At 38.6% G+C, this 17,853-nt stretch overlaps 2 protein-coding genes across 7 annotated transcripts in view; one reads left to right on the top strand and one right to left on the bottom strand.

The window, feature by feature from the left end:
* DCAF17 (DDB1 and CUL4 associated factor 17) overlaps positions 1 to 11,865 on the bottom strand; it is a 40,278-nt gene extending 28,413 nt beyond the window's left edge. For 2 of the 3 annotated variants that reach the window (XM_002923913.4, XM_019804509.2), the window contains exons 1-3: positions 11,391 to 11,865; positions 10,880 to 10,983; positions 3,433 to 3,523 (exon numbers count right to left, since the gene is read on the bottom strand). In XM_002923913.4, coding sequence (XP_002923959.1) covers positions 3,433 to 3,523; positions 10,880 to 10,983; positions 11,391 to 11,516 — 321 coding nt within the window. In that variant the 5' untranslated portion in view covers positions 11,517 to 11,865. The remainder of the gene's footprint in view (positions 1 to 3,432; positions 3,524 to 10,879; positions 10,984 to 11,390) is intronic. The other variant, XM_034654730.1, reaches the window with a different exon arrangement.
* Positions 11,866 to 11,979: 114 nt separating this feature from the next.
* The window catches only part of METTL8 (methyltransferase like 8), an 83,320-nt gene continuing 77,446 nt past the window's right edge, over positions 11,980 to 17,853 (top strand). For all 4 annotated transcript variants that reach the window (XM_034654728.1, XM_019804512.2, XM_011230648.3 and 1 more), the window contains exon 1: positions 11,980 to 12,196. The gene's annotated coding sequence lies outside the window, so the exon portion shown is untranslated. The remainder of the gene's footprint in view (positions 12,197 to 17,853) is intronic.

Here is a 17,853-nt window from a genome sequence, read left to right as displayed (position 1 = left end):
AGCTAAAACCTTAGAGAAATAGTCAGATAAGTAAACCAAAGAGGAAATAATAAATGTACAAATAGAGAATTGGGAGAAGGAAAGATGAAACTGTAGGTAATTATTTTCATCATTAACTTATTAAGTGAGTTTATTCACATAAAGTGCTTAAACAGTACCTCAAATAATTTATTACTTATTATTTATCATTAAATAATTCAACAAATGTGAGCCAAGCATCATCATAACAACAGTAGGAGTGTTACTACTGCTGCTGTGATAACAATGATACTAACAGTTCCTAAAACCATGTGTAATAGCATAAGCCTAAGTCATCTGCTGGAATAGATGTTTCTTGGGGCACCTGGGTGGCACAGTCAGTTAAGTGTCCAACTCTTGATTTCAGCTCAGGTCATGATCTCGGGTGGTGAGATCAAGCCCTGCATGGTGCTCTACTCAAGATTCTCCCTCTCTCTCTGCCCCCCTCCCCAAGGAATAGATGTTTCTTTATTCTAAGACTTGTTTTCCTTTTGATAGAAGACAAAATGGCAAGAGGACAAATTGTTCCATGATTCACTGTGGCTCTACTATAACTCCAAATGAAAAGCTAGAATGCAGAATCAAGGCAGCCAAAGAAAAACAGAAGATGGGCCAGGTTTTAAAGATGTTCTCTGTCGCCAATGAATTACCCCCCAAAAAGGGAGAGAACAGCTACTTAGGCATCCCTGCCACTGAGCAGCTGCCACAAGGTGGAAGTCTAAGGCAGGAAAAGAAAGAGAAGCAAGGTATTCTACTCTGATTTGTAAAATAAAAAGGAAGTTCTCTTTTTTAAAAAAAATTATTTGAGAGAGAGAGTGAGAGCAGTGAAGGGAGAGGCAGAGGGAGAATCCCAAGGAGACCCCTCACTGAGCACAGAGACCCACTCAGAACTTGATCTCAGGACCCCAAGATCATGACCTGAGCTGAAATCGAGAGTCAGATGCTCAACCGACTGAGCCACCCAGGTGCCCCTAAAAAGGATGTTCTAAGAGGACAGTTAAAGATAGGAAAGTTGGAATTAATCTAGTATTCACTTAGGCTGAAAAGTGAATAGAAAAGAATGAAGGCATAGTTATTTTATACATGCTTTTAAAGATTTGTCTTCCCTTTCAAATGTTAGGGAAAGAATCAAGGTTCTTGTGTTTGCTTCTTGGTTGTGTGTATGAGTGGAAGCTTACTAACTACTAGAAGTCTTACATTAAAATCACATGCAATGATATAAATATTTTTATTCTATGGTGTCTTATGTAAGTATCATCTCCAAAAGAAGAATTTGAAATAGCATATGTAATAGGTTTGAGCTATTTTCCTAAACCAAAAGTTGTATTTCACACATTGTCTCAGAAAAACAAGGGTGCTGATTTAAAGGTGGTTTCACATCAGTATGTTAACAACAATATGGTATGCTTCTTAGTTTTTCTTAATGGAAAATCTTGCTTAACTTCAAATGAGAAGAAAACGGTAGAAGAGAAGTGAGAATAGGAATTAGGTTACTAGGGTGCACCTGGGTGGCTCAGTCCATAAAGCACCTGCCTTTGGCTCAGGTCATGTTCTCAGGGTCCTAGGATCGAGCCCTGCATTGGGTTCCCTGCTCATGGGGAGCCTGCCTCTCCCTCTCTTCCCCGCTCGTGCTCTCTCTCACTCTCGCTATCTCTCTCTCTCAAATAAATAAATAAAATCTTTATTTTTTTTTAAGATTTTATTTATTTGACAGAGAGGCAGCGAGAGAGGGAACACAAGCAGGGGGAGTGGGAGAGGGAGAAGCAGGCTTTCTGCTGAGCAGGGACCCCGATGCAGGGTCGATCTCAGAAGGCTGGGACCATGACCTGAGCCGAAGGCAGAAGCTTAATGACTGAGCCACCCAGGCACCCCTAAATAAAATCTATTTAAGAAAAAAAGAGGAATTAGGTTACTAGAAACTTTATTTTTGCAAGGATTGCTCTAAATTTTTGGTGTTTTTTTACTGGTGTCTTCAAAACTTTTCTCAATTAAGAAATCTGTCATCCTCCTTCCCCGACAAATGAAAATGGATTAAAAGGCTTTACAGGTGGCTCAGTGGGTTAAGTATCTGCCTTTGGCTGAAGTCATGAACCCAGAGTCCTGGGATGGAGTACCATGTCTGGCTCACTGCTCAGCGAGAGTCTGCTTCTCTGCCCCTCCCCTGGCTCATGTTCTTCTCTCTCTCTTAAATAAATAAATTAATTAAATAAATAAATAAAATCTTTAAAAAAAAAAATAAAAGGCTTTAAATGTTGGAGGCACAACAGTTATTTTCAGCTTTCAATAAGAAATTAGGTAAGAAAACATAGTTTTAAAGCTTTCTGATTTTTAAAAAGGTGTCTCTTTTTAAAGTGCTTAAGTGTCTAGGGAAAAAGAAAGCAGCAGCTCTGGAAAACTATAATTTTATGTAAAAACAACAGTATTTAAAAAAAGAGAGAAAGAATTTTAACAGTAAATTCAAAGCATAGCCTCTTATCCTTTAAACATTATTTTTGGTCCCATATTGTAAATTCTATTTTTCCTAAAAAAAACCACCAGCCAGATTCAAAGACCTGATTAATTTGCTGCAGCATTTCCTAAGTGCTGTTCTTAAAGCACTGTTCCCATGGAAAATCAATATGTAGAAATACACCTCAAAAAAGGAATCCTATGATCAAGAGAATTTTGGAAAATGGTTGTCAAAATCACCATGAACATTAGTATTATTGTACACTATCATTAAAGGCTCTAAGAAGTAATTATATAAATAAAGTTTTTCACCTTTTAAGTTCAGAATATCCCACTTACTTTGTCTACAACTCAATTCTCCCAGCTCCTTTAGCAAGTATAAGATGTTATCATTTTATTAAAACAGTCTTCTGAAAAATACACACGAGGGAAATGCTGGTCTGTCTCATGGAATGAGTTTAACCTATTATTTTATTTTATTTTTAAAGTATTTTTATGATTTTTTATTTTTGACTTATTATTTTCCTAACAAGATTTATGGAAGAAACACATGAGAATCTACTTTCAAAGAGCCATGTAACATAGCTGTCACCTAAATTAATATTTTGTTTGATAGAATGATCTCTTAAATCAGTGGAATGATCTCTTAAACATTGAGAATAACCCTAAACTAGCTTACATTGCTTATAAAACTTTTAACCAGTTCATAACTTTTTTCAGTTTTCAAGATTTACAAATGGCATCAAAGTTTTAAAATACCTTCATGATATTAATGTATAATTTTTAAAAATAGAAACTATTTCATGAGGAAAAATAAGCAAAGGATATACTCTCTTCTTGACTCCTTTCAAGAGTAAGGAATTACTATGATATTTAAGCTTTATTCCTTTTTATATATATTAACGATAATCAGTTCTTTTAGGCTAAAAATGTGTTGGAAACAAATACGCTAAAAACAAATCTTACCACTGGGCATTCCCATAATAATGCATCCTCTATTTTTTCTGACTTGGAACATTTTGGCATTTCATAAAGTTTTCTTGGCTCTGATGCAATGCTGGGAGAAAAGAAAAATGAACGATTATTCTTCTTGATAACTGAGACAGTGTTTGCTCAGCTCTGAGTGACTTTTTTCTTTCAGAGATTTGGAATACCAAGATATAACTTGCTATTTTGCTTTCCTTTTCTTAACTAAATGTTAACATTTTTTTTTCTGATCACAAAATTCACAATAAAATTCACAGAAAATCTGAAAAATAAAAAAGATTATAACACTAAAGATTACAAAAATAACCATTATTGACATTTTGGTTCATTTCCTTCTGGTTTTTCTTTATATACATATACTTACCTGCATATTTTTTTCTAAAATTGGATCATATTGAATTCTTTCTTTACTCTTGGACATGTACTGTGAATATCTCTGCTGAATTCCATGGGGTTCATAAACTGTTATTCTAATATTATAAAATGAAAATTTGATAAAGAGTCTATTTATTTTAGAATGAAAATTAGTGGGTAAAAAAGGAAATACCTTTAGGGTTTTTTTAAGTCCCAAATTCCACCCCCCCCCGTTTTTTTAAAAGATTTTATTTATTTATTTGACAGAGAGACAGCCAGCGAGAGAGGGACCACAAGCAGGGGGAGCGGGAGAAGAAGAAGCAGGCTCCCAGCAGAAGAGCCTGATGCGGGGCTCGATCCCAGAACGCCAGGATCACGCCCTGAGCCGAAGCCAGACGGTTAACGACTGAGCAACCCAGGCGCCCCCCAAATTCCCTTTCAGAAAGGCTGAAGAAGTTTGTACCTCTACCAGTACTGAACACTACATTTTTTATGTGAAAAATAGTCCCTTAACTTTAGTTTATACTTCCCTGATTACTACCGTGATGTGATCATAGACATTTTTCTTTTTTTTAACTGATTAACTTTAAAATTAAATTACTGTTTAGAAACAATTTTCAGGGGCACCTGCGTGGCTCAGTTGGTTAAGCGTCTGCTTTCATCTCAGGTCATGATCCCAGGGTCCTGGGATCGAGCCCCATGTCAGGCTTCCTGCTCAGCAGGGAGCCTGCTTCTCCCTCTCCCTCCGCCAACTCCCCCTGCTTGTGTTTTCTCTCTCTCTCTCTCAAATAAATAAATAAATAAATATCTTTAAAAAAAAATAAGAAACAATTTTCAGAGTGACAATTTTATCCACCTTTGATGTTCTCTGATTCAAAGGTTTAAACCAAACAGAATTTCACAGGAATAAAGCAAGCTCAAACTTCTAAACTGTGGGTGATTCTAAACTATGGGTAAAACACCCCTGAATGCCATAGTAAAGAACTACAACTATTTATTATTAGATCACCAACCAATGCGACCTACTCAGATTTAAATTTATTTTAATTAAAGCAGACACCTCTAAATTGGTTAAGTTATGAAATTAAATACCAAAGAATTATTATGAATTTCATTAGGTGTGGTAATGACATTATGATCATATAAAGAAATGTCCAGATATCCACTTCCAACATGATTGCATGAGGAGCTTTATGGGCATCCTCTCCAGGAACACTGGTGAAAACTGTAAAAGGACAACTATTTAAAGTCTCTGGAAATGGTCCTAGGGGCATACAGCAAACAAAGAGGCATTTATTCAAAAACATCTACTAGAGTTCAGTAAGCATAAAGAGAGTATATGATGTTCGAAATAGGATGTGGTCCCTCCATACTCTTCTTAGCTCAGCAAGATGAAAACTACTCCAGACTGGTATAGCTGAGAGCAAAGGACTCCCTCTACCCCCAGCTCCCAGAGGGCCACCTTCTTGGGGGACCAGGATGACAGCATTTCTCATGTAGCTCCCAGCTGCTTGTTGCTGGGGCTGAGTCCTGGGTGAGTGCAGTTAAAAAGTGGGGCTTCCTTCTCCCACCTAGCCCCAACTCTATCTTGGGCATGGCATGCCTAAGTATACAGAGGCTGTGATTACCCTTAGCCCACCTCATAAAGCAGTGGTTCCACGTTAAGAAAGGCAAGAAAAGCTGAGGCAAATGTTTGCCTCAACTCCAAATGTTCAGCTTTTAGAGTAGGGGAGTCACTCAGAGAGAAGAATGCCATTGATTACACACACACACACACACACACACACACACCCCACTACCAACTTTGAAGCCTGGGCTTAAAGATTTTGCCTGGGGGGAAGAAGCAGGCCTTAGAGCAGATAGCCCTATTCTCTTCCCAGAGGAACTGACTTCATTTGCAGCAGAGTATGGAGAAGTCCTAGCCTAAGAGCACTCTCAAAATCAGTGGAATTTGTGGTAAAAGGCAAATGGGAAGAAATTTGTAGATTCACTGGCCATACAGGCTGAATTGTAGGCTGGCTAAATTGTCAGAGAGAATCAGAAAAAGATTGTTGGTAGGATCCCTCCTCAGAACAAATCTCAAATCAGAAAAAGATTGTTGGCAGGATCCCTCTTCAGGACAAATCTCAAACTATCTTCCCTAACTTCCGGTTTCTGATCCTACATGTAAAGAGCTTAGAAGTCATCACTCCTGTCCTCACAAGAAAAAAAGCTGAACAAACACAATCAACAACTGTTTTTAGTTTGATCAGAGAATTAAGGTCACAGAGCAAACTGCTGCCCCCAAAACTAGAAAGAGAGGTGAATACCAAAAATCACAGCTTAGCAGGAGTAAGCCACTGGAATCAGTACCACGCAAACAAAAACAAGGACACTGGAGGAAATTTTAGACTTTACACCTACTGCCTCAGGAAACAACAAACACAGCCTAATCCCTAGCCAAATAAACATAAAAACTCACTCCAAAGACCCATTTACCACAATTCCTTTTACATCACATACAACTTCCAACCAAAAATTACAAGGGATGCTAAAATGCAAAGATTGAAGAGAGGAAGCAAACATCAGAACCTCCTTGCTCAGTGGGGAGCCTGCTTCTTCTCCCTTTGCTTGCCACTCTCCCTGCTTGTGCTCTCTCTCTCTCTGTCAAATAAATAAACAAAATCTTTAAAAAACAAAAACAAAACAAAACAAAAAAACCTAAAAACAAAATCAAAAGGAAACGCTAAAAACCAAAACTCCATACAAATAAGAATGTCTTTGATGGGCTCATCAGTAGACTGGACACAGCCAAGGAAAGACTGGTAAACTTGAAGATATGTCAACAGAAACGTCCCAAACTAGAACAAAAAAAATGATAAAACAAGAACACAATATCCTAGAACTGAGGGACAATTAGAAAAGGCGTAATGTACACATGATGGGAATACTAAAAAGATAAGAAAAAGAGAACGGAAGAAATACTTGAAATAATAATGGCTGAGAATTTTCCAAAATTAATCACAAGCACCAAATCATAAATCCAAAAAGCTTACAGAACACCAAGGGGGATAAATACCAAAAAATCTATACCTAGGTATATATTATTCTAACTAGAGAAAATCAAAAACAAAGAGAACATCTTGAAAGAAGTCAGAAGAAAAAAGCACCTTATCTAAGAAGAACAGGATATGAATTACACTGGACTTCTCTTCAGAAAACATGCAAGCAAGTGGAGAGTGAAGTAAAATATTTAAAGTGATGAAACAATCCCCACCTACAGTCTTTTAAGATTCCTGGACCCAATTCCAATATGGGGGGAGGGGGTTCTCCTACACGCAACACCAAGCAATTCTCGGACACCAGTAGAGTGTCAACTCAATTCCTACGCTATCTGCATCTCCAAGTGTTCACCAACCCAGAGCTCTTCAAACCCAGTCCTCTTGAGGTTTTATGGAGGCTTCACTGTACAGTTGTGATTGACTAAGTCATTGGCCACTGGTTGATTCAATCTCCAGCTCCCCTGTTGCCTGGAGGTCAGACGTTGGGACCAAAAATTCCAACCCTCTAATCACATGGCTGGTCCTCTAGGCAACAAGCCTTTACACTTGGGTGGGGTCTGAAAATTAGCTTCATTAATAACAAGACACCTACTTCACCTTTATGGGTCTAAAGATTTTCAGGAACCATAGATGAAGAGCAAATATATCAGAGAAATATATTTTGGTCATCTGAATGACCAAATATAGATTTCTTTTTTTTTTTAATTTAAATTCAATTGGCCAACATATAGTACATCATTAATTTTTGATATAATGTTCAATGATTCATTAATTGTATATAACACCCAGTGCTCATCACATCACTTCCAAATATATATTTCTTATAAATCATTATATTGCACCCAACCAATCTAGAATTTTGTATCCTAAGAAGTTATCCTTCAAAAGTCAAAAAGAAATAGGGTTTTCTCAGACAAACAAAAATTGAGGGAATGTGCTGCCAGTGGATATGCCTTACAAGAAATGTTCAAAAAAGTTCTTCAAAGAGAAGAAAAATTACATAGGTCAGAAACTCAGATCTACCTTAAAAAAGAAAGAATGTTAGTTGGCTCAGTAAGTTAAGTGGCTCAGGTCGTGATCTCAGGATGATGCCCGGAATCCAGCTCCACACTCAGTAGGGAGTCTGCTTGAGATTCTCTCCCTCTCCCTCTGCCCTTCCCCCTGCTCATGTGCATGTGCTCGCTCTCTCTCTCTCAAATAAATAAATAAAAGGAATAAATAAAGGTAAAATAAAATCCTTTACTTTTCTTATTCTTAAATGATTTAACAGATAAAAATTTGTTCATAATAATAACAGCAACAAGGTACTCAGTGAATATGGCTTATGGATAAAAAGAATGGCAGCAACGTTATAAAAGGCAGGAGGGAGCAATCAGAAATACTCTATTATAAGGTAACTACACTACCCACGTAGAGGTATAGTGCTACTTGAAGGTGATTTAGATTAGTTGTAAATATGTATTTCAAGTTCTAAGGCAACCATTAAAACTTTTTAAAAAGAAGTATAATTAATATGCTAAAGTAGAAAGTAGAATCATATAAAATGCTCAATTAAAAGCAGAGAAGACAAAAAAAGAATGAAAGACAAAAAAAGAACAAGAGGCAATGAAGAGAAAATAGTTGTAAATATGGAAGTGTATTAAACCAACTATATCAATAATCACTTTAAATGTGAATGGTCTAAATATACCCATTAAAGGGAAAGACTGTCAGATTGGATAAGAAAACAGGACTTAGGGGCTCCTGGGTGGCTCAGTAAGTTAAGCGTCTGCCTTCAGGGCGGGTCATGATCTCAGAGTCCTGGGTTTGAGCCCCTTATCTGGCTCCCTGCTCAGTGGGGGAGTCTGCTTCTCCCTCTCCCTCTGCCTGCCACTCCCCCTGCTTATGCTTGCTGGCTCTCTCGCTCTGTCAAATAAATAAATAAATAAATAAATAAATCTTAAAAAAAAAACAAAACAGAACTTAAAACACATGTTGTCTACAAGAAACCCATTTCAAATATAAAGACGCAGATTATAGTAAAGGAATAGAGAAAGACACACCATGCAGATACTAATCAAAGGAAAGCTGGAATAGCTATATAATTTTAGACAAAGTTGACTTCCACAATAAAAATTATCAGGGATAAACAGTCGCCTTACATAACGATAAAGGGGTCACTTCTCCAAGAAGACATAAGAATCCTTAATATGTATGCATCTAACAACACAATGTCAAAACATGTAAGACAAACTGACAGAACACAAGAAGAAACAAATCTACTGTTATAGTTGGAGACTTCAACATGTCTGTCAGTAACTGGTGGGTCTAGCAAGCAGAAAGTCAGTAAGGATATAGTTGAACTGAACAGTATTATCAATCAACTGGATCTGACTAACATCTAGAGAATACTTCATCCAATAATAGCAGAATACGCATTCTTCTCAGGCTTACATGAAATTCACCAAGAGAGACCACAATCTGGGCCATAAAACACACCTTTACAAATTTAAAAGAGTAGAAGTAATACAAAGTATGCTTTCAGACCACAATGGAAATAAATTAGAAGTCAATAACAGAAAGCTGAAAAATCCCAGAAGATTTGGAAATTAAACAACACACTTCTAATTAACACATGGGTCAAAGAAGTCTCAAGAGAAATTTTAAAATATTTTTAACGAAATGAAGATGAATAAAATATATCAACATTTGTGGGATGCAGCAAAAACCAGTGCTTGAAGGAAATGAATAGCACTAAATGTATATATTGCCAAAGGAGAGAAACTTCTGGGTTGGTGAACACATAGAGATTTAGGGACCGTAGTATGCTCAAAGAGTATGGATATTCTGTACCCCTTCCCACATACCAACAAATCTCTTCTATCTGGCTGTTCTTGAATTATATATATCCTTTTATAATAAAGTGGTAATCTACTAAGAAGTCAATCACAAAAGAGACCACATACTATGTGATTCAATTTATATGAAATGTTCAGAACAGGTGCATCTACAGAGACAGAAAGTATACTAGCAGTTGCTTATGGCTAAGGTTGATGGGGCTATAGCTAAATGGAATAGGGTTTCTTTTTGAGGTGATGAAAATGTTAACTGTAGTGATGGTTGCCTATATGAACCACAATGGTTCACCAAAATTCCTATCATTGAATTTCAATAAACTAAAAACCATTAAATTGTATACTTTAAATGGGTGAACTGTTTAGTATGTGAATTATATCTTAATAAAAGCTATTAAGAGAAAGAAAAATTCCATATATTTTAGAGAAGCAAACTTAAGTGTGGCATGGTGTTTCAAATATGCTTTAAAATACTTAGTAAAAAGGTCAAGGAAAAGGGGGCAATGGGATAGATAAGCAAATGCAGCAAAATCTGGATTCCTTTTGAATCTAGGTAATGAGTAGATGGAAGTTCACTATACTATTCTCTTTGAAGCAAGTTTGAAAATTTTCTCTTAAAACAAACTGAAAAAAAGGCAAATACTTCCAAAACAAAACATAGAAACTCTTGAAGGGTGCCTGGGTGGCTCAGGTCATGATCCCAGGGTCATGGGATTGAGCATCCAGCATCACATAGGGTTCCCTGCTCACGGGGAGCCTGTTTCTCCCTCTCCTCCCAGCTCGTGCTCTCTCTTGCTATCTCTGTGTCCCTCTCTCAAATAAATAAATAAAAATCTTAAAAAAAAAAAAAAAGAAATTCTTCTCTAAAGCAGCATCTAAATATTAGATACCTGGCTCCCTTGACTCTGATATCTTCTAAGCACAATAAAACACTATACCATACCCTGAGCAACCCATCATTTTGCCTGCACTATAAAGTAAATTCGTTTTAAATTGATATTTGCAAAGATGAAATCTCTAACTTTGGATTTAGCAAGATTATTAAATTACAACCCATTTTACCACCTACTCTTATTTTGGGCTCATTTTTCCATTCTTCCTATTTCATTAAGCGCTGATACAGCATGTGGTTCTATAAAAATTAGTTCAGATTAACAGTGAGGTGAATTACAGCAAAAATGTTCATCAAAAAGATACCTGCTGACACAGCACCGATAATTGTCAAAATATATTCTTCCTCTCTCATAGGCTATAGGTGACTTGGAATGAGTTGTCCACACATTCTTAAACTTAGTACTTTCCTGAAAGACACAAGTTATTTTGGTTTAGGGAATAACTCTTAAGTTTCTACCGTGCACCAATTTTAAGTGGGATAATTAAATCTACAGTTTTCAAAGTAATCTCACGCACGTTATTTAAAACATTACATTCCTATCTTCCTCACTCTGCCCTCACGTGTTAAGCGAGGTGACCAAATTTTAGGAAGCTCGTTTGCAGGAAGACCTAAGAAGCTTAAAACTGAAAGCATCTGGCTGTTCTATTAATAGCTATTTACTAATTCCCCAGGTTCAGTGCCTGGATTCCCCTGCTCATCACATGTGATCTTCTTAAAAAGGGGCTCTAACGCGTAAAAACTGCACCCCGACAGGAGGCTTAGCCGCTAGTCGCCCCGCTGCCCTTGGCCCCATTCCCAGCCGCCGGCGATCACCTGGCACACCAACGCCCTCAGGATGCCCAGGTTCGTCCTCTGCACCACGCCTGCATCCCGCGAGAAGAAGCCCAGCGCCCGGCGACTCAGCTGGCGGCACACGTTGGGTTTCTGAGTTGGGCCCATGAGGCAAAGGCTGGGTGCGGGATTGGCTGGGCTGAAGAGGGGAGCGCCCCTCGCTCCCGCGCCAGGCAGCGGCCGTTACCTCCGAACCTCCAGGCCCCAATTCCTTGACGGGCCCAGGAAAAGCTGACACGGGTAGCCGGGCAAGGAGCGCACCGCAGTGGGGCGAGATAAGGCGGAATCGGCACCGCCTGAGCGCAGAGTAGAGGAAAAGACACCCCCTTCCAGCCTGCTCCTCAAACACTCTACAGCTCTGGACCCTGGTTGCGGGCAGCGTGACGCCCCCGTAACGCGCGGCCTGCTGGCGCGGTTCCCTCAACGGGAAGTGTAGTTCCCAGAGCCCTTTGAGGGAGCCTAGCTAGTTCCCAGAACTACAATTCCCATCAGGCAGCGAGAAGAGAGCTCTTGCGCCGGCCCCGCCTCCAACCAGCCGTGGCCCCGCCCGGCCCGGTCCTGTGGAGGCTGCGCTGTGCGACAGACACCCCTTTCCTGCTTTGCACGCGGCGCGGGGCCGAGCCCCGGGGGCGCTGTGCTGCCGCCTCCTGGTGTCGGTTTACTGTGCGAACCGTGCCGCTCCGGTGCCCTCACTCCCCGACTTTTGTTCTGGGAGGCCCTGGCCGGGTGCCGAGAGGGGCGCTGTGTCGATTGCGACCCTTCCCCCAAAAGCAGCGTCCGTGCTAAAGGTACGCCCCGCGGCTTTCCCCTCAGTCGCATGTTGGACGTCGTGGATGAGGTTGACGGTTAAACATTTGGGGTCTGTAAACATTATGCTATTGTATTATGAGTTAGTAGTGGAAGATGCTGGCATTCCCACCAAACTAGGGTTGAATTACTCTTTTCCAGAGCTCGCCCTTCTGTGGCCTGCGGAGACACAGTCTGGTTTCACGATAACTGCTGTATTTTCCTTCCTCTCGCCTCTTTTTTCTTCTTTTTGTAATAAAACGTGAAATGTTTACATTTTTATCGGACTAAGATATTACACGTTGATTCCTCTAAGTGAAAGGTAACTTGGTCAACTACCCCTGCCTGTAGGGGGTAAAGTAAAGGTAACTTGGTCAACTACCCCTACCTTATTTTCAGTAATCATGCACTAGGTGTGCCCCGTTGCTTTGCACGTCCCTTGAGGGTGGTGTCTTTGCATCTCCCACGTGGGCTTGGCATGCTACCTCTTGTTCCTACGTGGGCAAGGGAGTGATTGCTTCTGACTGACAGAGCAGAGTACAGTACTGGGAGAGTGCGTTGGGTCACAATTCAAGTGTTTAGTAGACATTTGTCACATCTCTTTTTAACTCTGCTGAATTTCCTTCAGGGCCTGGGCTTTTGCTGATTTTTCATGACTTATTTACAGCATACTGTGGAGTGCTATGTATATTTTTAGAGCGCGCTATAATAGTTAATTTGTTAATTCATGAATGCAGCTGTCACTGAGAAAACTGGGACCCAGAAAAGAGAACTGGATTTTCTTTGGATGAAATGAAATTCAAATCATTGCTGACTTAAATTCATCATCTCTCTTTTCTCATTCTCCTTCACCCTCACTTGTTTGTCTTCCTGTGGTCTTTATCTCACCACCAACTCACACAGAGGGCAGTCCTCCTGGATACCCTCCTTTCCTCATCCACAGCCAAGTCCTTTTGATTCTAACTCCTATCCATTGCCTGTTTATATCACCTAAGTAATTTAGGGCCTCACCGTTTTATCACATTATTATATTAGGTAGCCTCCTTCCTGCCTTGCTTCAGTACTTTCAATTCCAACCCTCCATACTGCTGCCAGAGTGATTTTTCTAAAGCACAAATTTGTCGTTTCCTTATTAAAATCTTTCAGTGGCTCCCGATCCCCAGAACAAAATTTCTCAAGCCTGAGTAGATACCCGGGATTCTCTATTGTCAACTTAAAATAGTTTCAGTATGTTAAATATATGCAAATATAAAACTATATATAAACTCCTTATGTTGTATATCTTACACAACTATAACTCCCAGTTATAAGTTAAATGAAGCACAATTATAAAACAAATTCAAATGAATACTTATTCTTTGTTACCAATGAGACTGTTTTTGCTGGACCTAATATGTTTCAAAAGCAAATGTTCACTGTCCTCTGTAGTATAATTAATTTACAAAAGCCCTGTCCGTTTTGTACTTGTGTTGAGATTATGCCTTCACCTCTTTTCTTTATTTAAACCACTGCAAAGCTTTCCTTTGTTCAATGTGTCATGATTTCATTTGACCTTCACTTGTCAAACACCATCATTTACATAAAGTAGTTCCCATTTCTTTCTCATTAACCTGTGCCAATGACAAATGGTACCAGTTGTTTGCCAGCGCACTGCTAAACACAAACATGTGAACTGAAATCTTATTTGACAGTAATCAATTAAAAGGTGGCCATTCAGATTGTCCAGATTATCCTTTTAAAAAAATATTTGTTTTTTATTTGTATCAAGTGGAAAATAAAAGGTTTCTCTAAGAGAAACATAGCCTTGGGGCTACATCTACAAATCCCTAGGGGTCTGTGTAGGTGCCTTATAAGACAAAATCTGAATCCCTTAATGTAGTATACAAGGCACTGTTATCTGCATCTTGCCCACACTTTCAGCCTTATTTCTTTGTCCATCCTTAACATTTGCTCTTGCGGTTCTGACGTGTTGCTCACTTGCTGAAGCCAATGTATCTTTGCATCTCATATTTTCTTTGGAGCTCTCTTCCTTTCTTTCTCTTACCTGTTTACCTCACGACTCATCCCAGGTATCACAGCTCCACTCAGACACTTTTCCTGACCCCTTCACTTTAGTTACAGTCTTGCCTCTTCTAACATGTTACTCTGCATACATTGGTTGCAGCACTATATTAGAATTGTTGTTTGTCTTCCCAAAATATTGTTTTTATTCTTTTTTTAAAAAAAGATTTTATTTATTTATTTGACAGAGAGAGAGACAGCCACCGAGAGAGGGAACGCAGGCAGGGGGAGTGGGAGAGTAAGAAGCAGGCTCCCAGCGGAGGAGCCTGATGTGGGGCTCGATTCCTTAACGCCGGGATCACGCCCTGGGCCGAAGGCAGACACGTAATAACTGAGCCACCCAGGCGCCCCTCTTTTTTTTTTTTTTTAAGTAGGCTCTATTCCCAACGTGGGGCTTAATTCACAACCCCAAGATCAAGAATTGCATGTTCTACTGACTGAGCTGGCCAGGTGCCCCCCAACATATTGTTTTTATAGTAGTCCATTTATTCATTCAACATACATATGCATTGACCACATTTTAGGCAGTATACTAAGGACGCATATGTGTGTTGAATAAGTGGCCTAGTCTAAGGACAATGTATGGAATCTATTATTGACAACTAAGACCTTTAACATACATGCAGATTTATTCTCTCTTTATTTTTAAATCAGTAGGAAGCTACAATATTCATAAGAGGAAATAACTTTTTTAAAAACTTAAATCCCCAGCAGTTCTACCTATGAAGCAGATATTTTTTCCATTTGTTGAAGGTAAATGGCATGCACAGATATCCCTAGCTTAGAATTTGAAAATAACTTCTCAATTTGGGCCATAAAACAAACATTGTTTTTTTGTTTTTTTTTCTTTTTCAGTCTGTGCCTATGTGTTTACAGAATACTTAACTATCTTTACCATGATATTTTTTTTAAATATATTTTTAAATTTCTTTTTTCTTTTTTTTTTTTTAAGATTTTATTTATTTATTCGACAGAGATAGAGACAGCCAGCTAGAGAGGGAACACAAGCAGGGGGAGTGGAAGAGGAAGAAGCAGGCTCATAGCGGAGGAGCCTGATGCGGGGCTCGATCCCATAACGCCGGGATCACGCCCTGAGCCGAAGACAGACGCTTAACTGCTGTGCCACCCAGGTACCCCTAAATTTATTTTTTCAAGTAATCTCTACTTGCAACGTGGGGCTCGAACTCATGACCCCAAGATCAAGAGTCATATGTTATACTGACTGAGCCAGCCAGGCGCCCCTACCCTGATATTTTAAAGACAAAGAAGAAGAGATATGAATTTAGAAGTTAATAAAAATGCTTTTTGTTTATATACTTTGTTTAAAGAAGCATAGTATAACCAAATAAAGCATTCACGTTATTAAACTTGAGCGCTTGTTCAGAGACAAATTTGAACCAAAACCACAAGAGGTCATTCAGTCAGCACGTAATTATATACATGTACATTATGGTGGGAACTATTTTGGCATAGGGTATAGCAGTGAATGGGATTGACAAGGTCCGTACATGTGGAGGGAGAGAGACAATAAATAAATAGATTTTTAAAATAAGATTTCAGGTAGTGATAAGGGCTGTAAAGAAAATAAAACAGGGTGGTATGCTTGATAGAGTGTGGTTGGAAGCCCTGCTTTTGCCAAAGTGGTCAGAGAAGGCCTCTTGGAAATTGGACTTTTTTTTTTTTTTTTTAGTGTTTGGACTTTTGAGCTAAGCCCTGAATGATGAGGATGAGTCAGTCTGCAAAGAACTGAGGTTAGAGTAGTCCAGGCAGAAAAATGCTTGAATGCAAGGTCTGCAAGGCAATAATAGCCTTGTTTTTTTCTAAAACTGTCAGGCCAGTGTGGCTTTTCAGTGTGCACGAGGGAGATGAACTTGGAGAGGTAGGCTGGAAGGAATTTTGGATTTTATTCTGTTGTAATAGGAAGCCAAAGGAGGATTTGAAGAAAAAGAGTGACATGATCTCATATGTGTTATACTAAAATCTTTATGCCTATAGTGTGGAGAATGTACTGTGGGGAGACAAGAATGGAAGCAAGGAGACAGGTGGCTGTTCATTTGGTCTAGGTAAGCGATGATAGTGTTTGGACTGGAATGGGTGGTAGCAGCAGAAATGGAAAGAAATGAACAGATTCAGGATGTATTTTGGAAGTAGAGTTGATAAGACTTCTAATGTAGTGGATATTAACAATGAAGAAAAGAAAAGATTCAAGTGAAATCATGTTAGGCAGAACCACAAATAAGCATACCTAAATTCCCCGGAACAAATGGAAAGCAGGGAACTACTTATGATGCGATGTCTAGGAAGCAATACCTGCATTTTATTAAATGTACACGTCAGCTTTTTAGACATTAATGCTAAGGAATGTTAGGATCTGTTCTGTGGTTGGGACATGTGGGAAGAGGGAAATAAAATCAGGTCCCAGAGGTTCAGGAGTCAGAGCATGTTGGACCATGGTAATTTGATGGAGAAATCACTAGTGAGAGGACATTCCCTTTAAGAACAAGAGTGAAGTAGGCTATTTAACAGGTAATTGGTATAGTTTAGATGAGAATCACTTTCGTAAATTTATTTTTAAATTATTGAGGCTTTTGACCACAAGTTTGGTTCTTATGTTTCCTTTCCTCTGTATATTTTCATATTTGTTTGAACATGAAGTACATTCATGCATATATAACATCCAGAAAGATTTAGATTTAAAGGTTGATAGTAAAGTTTGTAAACTATTCTTATTTTAAAATTATTTTATTATTTAAAAATCATGTATTGATAACATAGCATAATTTATAAATAATAATTATAAAATGAATACCCATATATTTATCATCAACTTATAAGAAAAACCCAGAACATTACCTACAACTTTGACATCTCCTTTGTGCCTCTTCTAGTTCCCAGATCCCTCTTTCCTCTTTAAAATAAAATATTGTTGGGCACCTGGGTGGCTCAGTCCGTTAAGCATCTGCCTTCAGCTCAAGTCATGATCCCAGGTTCCTGGGAACTAGTCCCACATCAGGCTCCCTGCTCAGCAGGGAGTCTGCTCCTCCTTCTCCCTCTGCCCCTCCCCTGGCTTGTGCTCTCTTACTCTCTCTCTCAAATAAATAAATAAAATATTTTTTAAAAGATTAAAAAAATATATTGTTAAGTTTTGAGTGTTATTGAACATCGTATAAATTGAATCATACTATAGATATGTACTCTTCTACAACTTGCCTATTTTTTCTTCATCGTTTCTTCAACACTTGACAAAGTACTTATAGTTCATTTCATTTCTTTTTACTGCTATATAGTATTTCGTTGTTTGAATTTACTATAATTTATCCATTTTCTATTGGCTGGGCTTTTGTGTCTTTCAAGTTTTTTTATTCCTAGAAAGGTATTGCTATAGACATCCTTATACATGTTAAAGAGTATATTTCTATTGCTGTGTAACAAATTACCACAAATTTAGCAGCTTAAACAAACACCCATTTATTATCCCTAGTTTTTTTTTTCCTACATAAATAATCACTTTGTCCAAGAACCACTTTTTGAAGGGCCCTCATTTCTGCACAGATCTGCAGTGCTAACTCTGTTGTATATCAAGTTTACATTCATAATT

This window comes from Ailuropoda melanoleuca, chromosome 2 (assembly GCF_002007445.2).
Source record: "Ailuropoda melanoleuca isolate Jingjing chromosome 2, ASM200744v2, whole genome shotgun sequence".
Taxonomy (NCBI): Eukaryota; Metazoa; Chordata; class Mammalia; order Carnivora; family Ursidae; genus Ailuropoda; species Ailuropoda melanoleuca.
Note: the sequence above shows the minus strand (reverse complement) of the source record. Positions and strands in the feature narration are given on the sequence as shown.